The sequence below is a fragment of the Larimichthys crocea genome, chromosome XXII (genome assembly GCF_000972845.2).
Source record: "Larimichthys crocea isolate SSNF chromosome XXII, L_crocea_2.0, whole genome shotgun sequence".
Classification (NCBI taxonomy): Eukaryota; Metazoa; Chordata; class Actinopteri; family Sciaenidae; genus Larimichthys; species Larimichthys crocea.
In genome coordinates this window covers 14,983,560-14,994,395 of record NC_040032.1, presented here as the reverse complement: position 1 = coordinate 14,994,395, position 10,836 = coordinate 14,983,560, and the positions used below count along the sequence as shown (strand labels likewise).

The 10,836-nt window shown below is 38.0% G+C and overlaps 1 protein-coding gene across 1 annotated transcript; it reads right to left on the bottom strand.

Moving 5' to 3' along the window:
- Positions 1–407: 407 nt before the first annotated feature.
- tm7sf2 (transmembrane 7 superfamily member 2) lies at positions 408–10,723 on the bottom strand. Its single transcript, XM_010740160.3, has 11 exons — positions 10,647–10,723; positions 9,060–9,142; positions 7,958–8,154; positions 7,788–7,842; positions 7,180–7,374; positions 5,737–5,840; positions 4,314–4,433; positions 4,057–4,225; positions 3,503–3,583; positions 3,249–3,371; positions 408–1,714 (listed from the first exon to the last, which is right to left on the bottom strand). The coding sequence occupies exons 2-11, from the start codon at positions 9,130–9,132 to the stop codon at positions 1,554–1,556; spliced, it is 1,278 nt and encodes a 425-aa protein (XP_010738462.2). The 5' UTR covers positions 9,133–9,142; positions 10,647–10,723; the 3' UTR covers positions 408–1,553.
- Between the last annotated feature and the right edge of the window lie 113 nt (positions 10,724–10,836).

Below are 10,836 nucleotides of genomic sequence, written 5' to 3'. Positions count from 1 at the left end.
CTTTTGTTCCTTCAGAGTAATTTTAAGCAGAGCTGAAGCCTGACAGACGTTAAAGAAGCCCAGAGGCCTGCTGAACGTCTGCTATTAAAGCCCGTAGGCTGTAAAGAAAATCCATTTAAAACAGGATGATAACAGGTTGGAAAAGGTTATTAAAAACTGACACTGCTATTAGCTGCCATCTTTACAGGCTTGAGAAGATGGCAGCTAATAGCTAGCTGTTCTAGTCTTTCAGCCGTCTGTCATAGTCGCATTGTGAAGATTTAAATCTTCATACAAAGGAATAATTCACGTGTCCATACATAGATAATATAAACTTGTTTCACATTGTCTCCCGCGACGCCCAGAGAGATTCAAATAACTAATAAGAGAAAGAACGAGTGTCATTTTCTGTTTTGTATTTGTTTATTTCAAATGTATCTCACAGATAACACACACTAAAAAAAATCCAGGTTTGTGACCTAAAAAAAAAGGCACTATTGTTTAAGTGTAAAAGAATTCACTTTAATTATCTTTCCTTAGAAATATTTCTAATAAGATGTTTTCAGATATTCCAAATCTTTAGCCTTTTATGCTGGAACACACATAATAACGTGTGTAATGCTGTCTGACTTTGTTTATATCAGATTCCTGCAAAGTCAAAATGCAACAAATCAGAAATATCGACCCACTGAATATTGTTCTTCACTTTAACTGGATATTAAAACCATAAGCCTCCTGCAGACTCCCAGCTGCACCGCCAGGTATTACTTGTAGTCCGTGTAACTGAAAACAGATTTACATTTGAAAGTTGGTGCAAACTTCGGAGGGGGAAAATGTTGTAAGGATCTACTTCACTATTTCATCACTCCTCAGCAAAGACAACACAGAACTTCCAGCTGAGACAAAGTCCAGGCCAATAACGCAAACTACTATCATATATTTTGTCCATCAGACTCTAAAAGAAGTGTTCAGATGCATTTTTCTTTTTAGATTTGATGTTTTATATCTGAGCTATATCCTACAGAAGATAACACCAAAGACAAAACCCTTTTAATAACTCTGCAGGAATAAAATAAGTCATAACTCGAAGGTGGAAGCCTCAAATCCTCCTCAAATGAGGACTGGATAGACATAATTCATCAAATATACACAATGGAGAAGTTGACATCTTCCCCCAGACAGCACAACAGCATAAATGCTCCAATATTTGTATCAAATGGACTGATTTTATTACAATATATCCATGTGTGCGCTGTGACTTGACTACAATCTCTCCTACCAGTTCTTCCCCTTGATGCCTGCAATGGATGACTGCAAGTGTGGAAGGATCACTGCTGCTGTCACTGTTATTTTTTTATGTGTATGCATTTGTGTGTACGTGTGTTTGAATGAGCGTACGTGTAGGGCTTTGCAAAGGCATACATAAAAGTATATTCCTGATATTCTAGAGTGTAAATGTATTTTGTAAAATCTGGTTACTAATAATAATAAAAAAAAGTTATTGCAAAGTTTGTGTCGACTTGAAGGACATTGTGTGACAGTTTTGGTCCCGTTCCACCAATCTGCTTCCCCCTTCAGTATAGATAAGGGAAGATCCTGTAGGGGACACGTCGACAGTAGGTATCCCACGCTAGTCCATACTTGGTCCTACATTGTCTCTCATCCCGGTCCTCTCTATGAATCAGCAAGACGGTGAAATATATGACGTAGAAGTAAGGCAGGAGATGTGAGAATCCTAAAGAAAAGAGAAGCATACATAGACTGTGAGCTGCTTAAAAATAAACCAACATAATGGCAGAATATAATATATTCACGAGTCACTGACGAGATTACGAATTTCAAGTCATCAGAACAGAAAAAGTAACACCTTCTTCTATTAACATCAAACAAGCTGTAATCAAGTGCCCATCTTCTGCAAATAGCTGTTTCTTTTCAGTGTGTATCACACAAAAGCCCTGCAGTGAATACCCGTTTGATTGAGCTCGTAATGTTCTGAGTGTTGATTCATCTTGATGGTAATTTTTTTTTTGCACTTTATAGTGTTTCTGAGCAAATATCTTTTTTGTCTTTCAGTCGGCGTCCTCTTTGTCAGTGCAGCTTTCATCCGTCTGGAATACGACGTGACTTTTTATTTTAGAAGTTTGTGACTTTTGTGCTGCAGAAATTAAAGCAGAGGCTACAGTATATCTCAATTACAAAGGCAGCTACACAGGTTGAGTCACATAGAAGTCTGAATACCAATGAGCAGAATGTGTCAGCTCTAACAAAAGTCTGACAGTCGACGTTTTAGGAAGTCAGTTTTTTTCAAGGGAACATAAGGCAGCTTACAGAGGAACAAAGAGAACAGGCTGTTGCTGCCTTCAGACTCTATAACTGTCTCATGTGGACAGGGAATAAAATGGCTAAAGCCTGTGTATCAAACCTCAATAATTTATCGAGTTTTTCAGCGAGTTACTGAAAGTTAGAATTAAATGCCTTGTTAGATTCGTTAGTTTGCTTTTTTTGGTCATGTAGTTCCCATAAAATCAATATTTTATAGCAATAACAGATCACAGGATTATTTGCATATGAAACGGTTTGCTCCTAAGAATGAACCCACAGGTCATTAGGCTCTAGAGAGCTTTTTTAGCACCTTTATGCTCATTGTTTTGGTTTTTATCTGTTTTTTTGTTTGTTTTTTTGGCCTTGGTTTTTTTTTATCATTCAATATATTCAAAGTTTCATTCAATATTTTCAGACTTCATTCAATATATTCAAAGTTTCATTCCATATATTCAGACTTCATTCAATATATTCAAAGTTTCATTCCATATATTCAGACTTCATTCAATATATTCAAAGTTTCATTCCATATATTCAGACTTCATTCAATATATTCAAAGTTTCATTCAAATAATTCAAAGGTTTAATTCCTGAAACAGCATGCAATAATATCTATATATAATATATATATATAATTATAGCTGGTTTAAATCAAAACTTGTCAGTTTTATACAGTACAGATGGAGACAGCGACAGTTGGATTCACACATCTGTGCAGGTATACTTTTTAAATTGTGTTCCAGCTGGACTGCAGGTACATGTCTGAAGTGACTATATGAGTCAGATAAAAAATGGACAGCGCCGCTTTTAAAATCTGTTTCATGTCATTAAAAACACCAACACATCTCTTTGTTCGAGCGATAAATACGGCTGGCTGTGATTAACACTCAGCCTGACATTAATCTCTTGTCTATGACTTCACCCACGTCCTGTGAAATCTGTCTTACCACATGGCAGGGACCACGCCAGAGCCATGAGGAGGTCACCGAGGTAATTGGGATGACGAACGAGACCCCACCACCCGGACACCAGGAGGCGTTTCCCTGTTGCTGTGGCGATGGTCTCCAGTCCTGCAATGAGTCGTGGAAAACACAAATATTTCTGAGTAGAAGTGGACACTTCAGAGAGTCGAGACACATTAGAAACACATTAGAGCGAGTATATGTTTATCATTTAGAAACTACACGAAAAAGTTACTGACTTGCAACACTTGGATGTGAAGGGTCTCGTCTGAACTGGTTCTTCTGTGAGTTGGATTTCCTGAAAATATAATATCCGATACCTGATGGCAGAGAGAAAAATAGGAACAACACCATCTTTAACCACGAGACACAAAATATTACAGCCTAATCCAGCAGTTTCCGACCTTGAGGGACCCCCTTTCTCCAGAAAGTCTGTATCAAACAAGCCTTTTAGATGAGTTCTGAGCAGATTTACTGTGAAGACTGCATCAAATATCAGTTTTCCTGATATTTTTCCTGATAATTTTTTATAAATTTGAATTATGTATTTTTTGGATTTGGATTAGATTTTTGTTCTATGTTCTATGTTCTTTGTTTTAACTGCTTACTTTTCTAATGCAGGTGAGGCTGTGAAGCCTCTGTGAATATAGCTCATGTTCATCCTGTTATATTCTTTTTAAAGTTTCTGTCTTAAATAATCATCTAAACTTTAAAAAAAATAACAATTTAATTCAGTTTTCTTCACAGAAATGAACAAAATATTGTCTTACAGCCTGAAGAAATAAGAGATTACCATTCAGTGCTATTATTATTGCCGCTCTGAAGGAACTTATTGCCTGTGGATGTACGACCAGAAAGCTAGCCTGTAGGCTGTATGTAAAGGGAACCCAGGCCAGGTCCCCGAAGACCAGCATGAAGCCGAAACCATCGTGCACAATGTCCATGGTTGTCAGAACAGCCTCCTGTTGCAACACAAAGAGATTAAGTTGATGACATTTTGATGTACAGTATTCAGCACAGTCTGTATCTCTGACTGTGTCGGCTGCTCACCTCGTTCCACAGAGCGTCTGCCACATACAGCAGCTGGAAACTGTTGACCAGTATCATGGCTAATGAGGGGGAACCGCGAAGTTCCACCTCCTTCATCAGCATGCCGAGGTTTATGACCACCTGAGAGGAGAACGGGTGACGTGAACACTGATTCACATCTCTAGATAGGCTGGAAGGAATTCACTATAAGATTTATTTTTGAAATCACTTTTTTTCATGGCAACTGAGAGCAAACTGACAAATATTTTGGTCTTTGACAATATTATGTATGATTTTGTACCAAGCAGAACCAGAAAAACTGTGTAAGGTAAAACTATGCTATGATTAATCTAGGTTTAAAAATCTTAGTGTCCATTAGACATTTTATCACACATGCGATATGTGACACCATAACTTGCTTGTTTTCTTTAACATTAGAGGTGTGCTGTTGGTTTTAATTGAGAGTATCTGCACTGTAAATCCTGTGTTGTTGAGGTACAGGTAGATTTATTGCGCTGTTGGCTTTGAGTGTTTGTTGGCGGGAAGGTTGTACCCCAATATTTACAGCACCCCCTCCCAGTAAATAGCTAGTGACAGGTCCAATAGTTGCAGGGCCACTGACTGTATGTTACAATGTAACATTTATATGAAAGTTGCATTAACTACAATGTTTCTTTATGTGAAGATTACCTTCTTATTTATCCATGACTTGCAGGTTGGACCGTTTGAGATGAGAACAGAACATAACTCACAAATAACAGTAGTAAAGTTGGATTATTCAGTGAGTAAACAGAAGAAAGAAAATCATGTTTGCATCACTGCGTCATCAACAGCTCTTATTTCGAACATTATCAGCAATTGTAAGACGTTAAAAGTTAAAAGTAAATAGTTCTAACATTCAACAACGGAAGCGTACATCTCCCACACACTGTCTGTAGCCAGTTGGTGGGAGCTTTTTCTGTCCTCTCCTACGCACCTGGCTATAAAACATTCAGATGTGCAAAGGTTTTACTGTTTATACAGTAAATACAGAGAAAAATAAACCTAAATGAAGGACACATTAAATCATTATTTTGCAGTATGACTCAACTTTACTGTCTCTATGCTGTATTTTGTAAGTGATGAAACCTTTTTGGTGAAACTGGAAACTATATTTTGTCTTGTTGAGTCGGATGACTCACAGATAATGAAGTGCTCCTGCAACAAATGTCTCACTGGGTCAGGTCATCAGAGAGAAAAGTTTCTGATTCTGACTTTCAGATTATTGTGGAGGATCAGGGGAGAGCGACATCGCCACCTGTTGGTGGTGTTGGTGTTCTCTAACAGAGATCAACATTAGTGTTTACTAATATGTATCTTAAATACAAACTTACAAACAAGTTGTGTGAGATTACAAAAGTTTAAGCAGTACACAATATTTTAATATAAATTATTTGTCACTCACCCAGCCGATCAGACCCGGTCTGAGCTCACAGAAATATTTAAGGTCAAAGTTTCCAATCCGAGGGTTTAGTTCCCGTCCGATAAAGAAGTCATACAGTGGATTTCCTAGACAGGACATGAGGGATGAATGAATTAAAAACAAAATCCACAGTAATGCGACTATAGAGTGGGACAAGAAACAAAGTGTTCCAAAACGTTAGAGAATGTAGGGGGCACCTCTAACACATACATTCAGGCTGAATAGGAGATGATATATCTCCAGAAGAGTGGCTCAGTACTTTGGGAGCAAAGACCAAATCATGCACATATTTTACAGGTAAAATATGTCCTACACTGCGCTCCTTTTGCGATATGAAATACCAAATGAATGCAACATTATGTACCTTGGAAATGTAACTGAATGTGTCACTAGAAATGACAGAATACTACTATTGCGAGTAAGAAGGCAATGACAAAAAACTGGTACAAGACTGAACCCCCACCATAGAACAATGGCTATGAATTGTAAGAGATTTATAGCAGGCTATAGAATAAATTACATCTGTGCTTTTACTAAATGGGAAAAATTGGTGCTGTATGACATAAGGAAACATATGTATGACCTGAATACTGTATAAACCCAAGAAACCAGATTTGTATTCAGCCGGTTTGACGACGGATACCTGCAGCTCTGACTGTGTTTGATTTTGTTTTTATGTATTTTTTCAGCTTTTTCTTTGTTGTACATATGAACAAAAACGTAATAAACATTACAATTTGAAAAAGATATAACTCTGTGCTTTTACAGGTTTGTACTGTAAATAAAATCGAAGTCAGTGACTTCCAGTATTTTTTTAAGTAATCTTCGAGCAGTCATCAGCAATTAGCTGAAATCTATTCGTAGTCAAAACGTCTGTTTAATTAAATCCACTGTCCACTTTTTATTTGGCTTACTTAAATACTGGATACTTAAATGGAACAGATGCATCATTAACAGTGCTAGTTCTACCTTTTCCTGCAATTATGAATATATAATTATATGTTTTTGTGCATCAGTCAATCACAGTAACTAAACCACCAAGAAGGTTGTTTTTTTTCCCCCCTGATTTTATGGCATGGCACTGGAAACAACATGTCGTAGCCTTTCTCCTTTTTTCTTTACACAGACTGCGATGAACGTAATCATCAGCAGGCAGGAGGTGAATCATAATACTGTATACTCTCAGGTTTCTGCCTTCAGATGCAGCAGAGCATAGCCGGTGTAGCAGGGTCGGCTTACTTGAAAGAGTACTCTGGATACCTGCAGGGCTCCCGGAGAGCTCAGCTGTTAGGTAATTACCCATAGGAATACCAGAATCCACCACAATAAAACAGGACTAGAAATTCACTGTGCAACACCAGTAACTGTGTATGAACAGTGTTTTAAGGACCAATTAATCATTTAATGACGAACCTCAACTCTCACCTGTGTTGCCCCCCAAAGCGAGAGCGTGAGAAGGAGCCAAAAAGGAGCGGATGTAGAGGTAGACGGAGAACAGGAACGACACTGCTATAGCGCACACTGCCAGAGGCAACAGGAGTTCAAACAGATACCCCAGAGGAGCCCCCAGCCCCACTAAAAACATCAGCAGCACACCAGTGATGCACAGGCCATGAAAACCTGAGGGAGACAAAGAAACAAAACTTAATGTTGTAGCCTGGGGGAGAGAGATAAACAGAGTGGCACAGGTGGATATGAAAACAGGTGAAAGGTAGAACTTCAGATTGTGTAACTTAAGTAAACTTTATCTGGAGGTCAAAGTGTGGAAAGTGTGGAGGTTAAACTTAAAATAAAATGTCAAAGCAGGTACTACAGTCAAGCATTAAAAGTGTGTAAAACCTGAGCATAGCTGTGAAATACTACAGCATTATCATATTAATTTATATCATGATAGACACTATTATCCTCCCTTACTCAAAGGCTGGTTGTTTGTCATCAACATGTCTCTGAATCACACTTAAAAAATGACTAAAAGACTTCAAAACTGTGACTTTAACATGATGATATCATAAAAACACTAAAGCCAACAATACCATTTATGGGATACTTGAGACGTGTTCCATCCCTCAGCACTAATCCTTCAGACACCTGCAGGGAAATAAACTCATTTTGACATCTTGTACTTGAACTAATAACTGGAACAGAGTCATACACTTAGCCAAAACATATAAGAAATGAGTTAAGGCTGATGAACGTGCCATACCTTTCCTAACGGCGTCAAATAGAGGAGAGCATGCAGAGCGATCCAACACAGCAGAACCACGAGGGCCAGAGGGTCCCACAGCTGGTCAGTGCTGGGGAGGGAAGGGGGCCACTGGAGCACACTGGCCTCAGGGGATCGACTCGTAGAGATCAGGAACAGCACCGTCAATGGAAGGAAGATGGGGATGCCTATGGCACCTGAGAGATGATTACAGGTAAGAGTGAGATGAGACCTTAAATAACATTTTACTATTACTATGTCTTAAAAAATATCTTTTTTAAGAACTTTTGCACACTACCTTGTGAATACTTTGCACAAACTGTGCAGCTCTTTTCACACACACATCTTCTACTACTTGATTTATATCATCCTCAAATGATCACGTAATGTTTGTTAGGCACCAGAACACCAAGACAAATTCCTGTACGTGAAAACCAACTTGGCAATAAACCAGAATATGAGATAACATATGTTAATTGTGAATAATTAAGCATGTTAAACAACTGTGTAGTAGCAAAACAATTAGATTAGCTGTCAGCATGAGGGCAACAAAAGTCGTGGTTCACTTCAGTATTGTCAGACCTGCTGTCTGTCGAGAGCTCAGCCGTCACGTTATAAACATGAATTTACTTTAAAAGCAAATTGGATGTGAGGCTCAATTTAAGGAACACAGCAGGAGATGCTCTCACACACACACACACACACACACACACACACAGACGGAAGCTGTGATGCATTTGTCGTCTCATTTCGTGTCACGTCTACAAGAACAAATCCTACTTTGGGTGGTAGTGATGATTCTCAATTAGAGCTGTAATGAACAGTTGTGTGTTGATGGAGTTCACGCTGTGTGAAACTCTATATTCTATCACTGCAGCGAGTTTTATTACTTATTATTTATGATGTGGCAGCAGCTTTATTATCTACCAAAGAGGCCATCAAAGGAATAGCTGATTTGAGCAACTTATGGAAACAACACATGACAGTGTGTGTGTATCTTAAACTGTTAATGTCAGAAGACAGTGGAAGTAGTGTGATGTGATGTGATGTGATGTGATGTGATGTGATGTGATGTAAGGTAACCTGGTCTGCAGTGACTCACCAAGGGTTCCTCCAAATTCCCTCTCTGTGTCATGGGAGGATTTGCGTTTGAGTTCTTGACTGTTTGGCCTCATTGTTGGTCTCCTGTGAAAATATTAATGTAGATTTATTAAAGATACATTTCAGACATGTGAGCAACAACAAAAACATTCAGTAGGATAGATTAGGCAATAAAGTATCAAAGTATGATGACGTGTAACAAAAGCTGCATACATTTCCTAGAATTAATATTATCCAATAATTACAATAATCCTTGGAATAATCTACAGTATAATGTATTACAATTAACCTCTGAATATTACATGTTAACACACAGCGATTCTCTTTAAACAAAATGGTCTCAGTGCAGTGTAAGCCTCATTACATATGAGCATAAATCATTGTTCACGTAGCAGGGGTCCCATACATCAGCCACAAGGTATTTGTACATGTTATTATGGACTACACGTGTATCTAACATTTATAATTACCAGAGACTTTGATTTTCACCTCATAGAGTATAATATGCTGCATTATTATATCCACACGGGTGGATCTCCTCAGTTTAGAGTCGTGCAAAACTTGTGTTTTACATCAAATCAGCCAAATAGAAATAATTCAACTTCACAACTTGCTATATATTATTATTATGATTAGCAAACTATCTGGATTTTTTTTTAGAAATATATCTACAGGTATGCAGAGCGTCCGCTGGCTTTGATGTTTGAAGTTTTGATGATTGAGTTTCTGTATATTAAAGCAATGAAAGTTATTTTATATTATATTACATAATGTGTACTGCACTGTATGTTTGGTTTTGGGACCTAAGGAAGATCAGCTGATGTCATTGCCATGGCAACAGATAATGATGCTGCAGCCACAGTCACATATATAACAACACAAAGGATGCTCATGATATATACAAGGCATGAGGTAGATACGTTTAAAGTGACCACAGTATAAATAGATATTAAAAAGTCATATACATATAGCTCGATCAGTGTAAAATAAAAAATTTACATATAACTCTGTACAGTAACTTATTATAGTATTATTAGTCAGTGCAAGTTATAAATTATATGTCCATATTTATATGTCCTCTATTCACTTATTCAGCCACTTTAGATGCTATAAACACATTTTTGGTCACCCTTCTTTACTTTTTAGAATATTGTATCAAACTATTTACTGCTTCTTTTTTTTTTTACTGTACATGATGTTTATTTCTAGTTTAATTAAGTCTTCCAGCACAGGACGGATTCTTAAGAAACCCCTAGACCAAAAAAAAAACATGATCCAGATGAAAATAAAACAGGGAATGATGAAAATTGAATGAAAATCAAGAGAATCAGAGATATGTTTCAATAAAACACTGCTTAAACCTTCTGTGCATGCATACTGCTGTCATAAATCGCCGAGACAAAGTTCAGGTCCAGCTGCTGATAGTTGCTTTGTGTGTCTGTGTCTGTCTGTCGTGACAAAAGGCTGTTTACCTGCTGATGCTGAAATCACCTGAGCGCGACTGAAACAAAGGTTTTGCACACACACAAAAAAAACACTGTAAAGAGCACAAATCTGTTCTTGTATAACACAGTAAATAGAGTCTTACCGGCGTAAAGCATGGAGCTGTAGACAGTACTGTAATAATAATCTAGCAGTGCAACCATCTGCAGGCTGCAGGATGGACACGCCCCCGAAAACACGTTTACCAGGGCGAAACTGCCTCTCAGCCAATCAGATCCCTCCGCTGTCATCAGAAGAGGGTGGGGAGAAGAGAGCTCAGCCAATCAGGTGAGCGC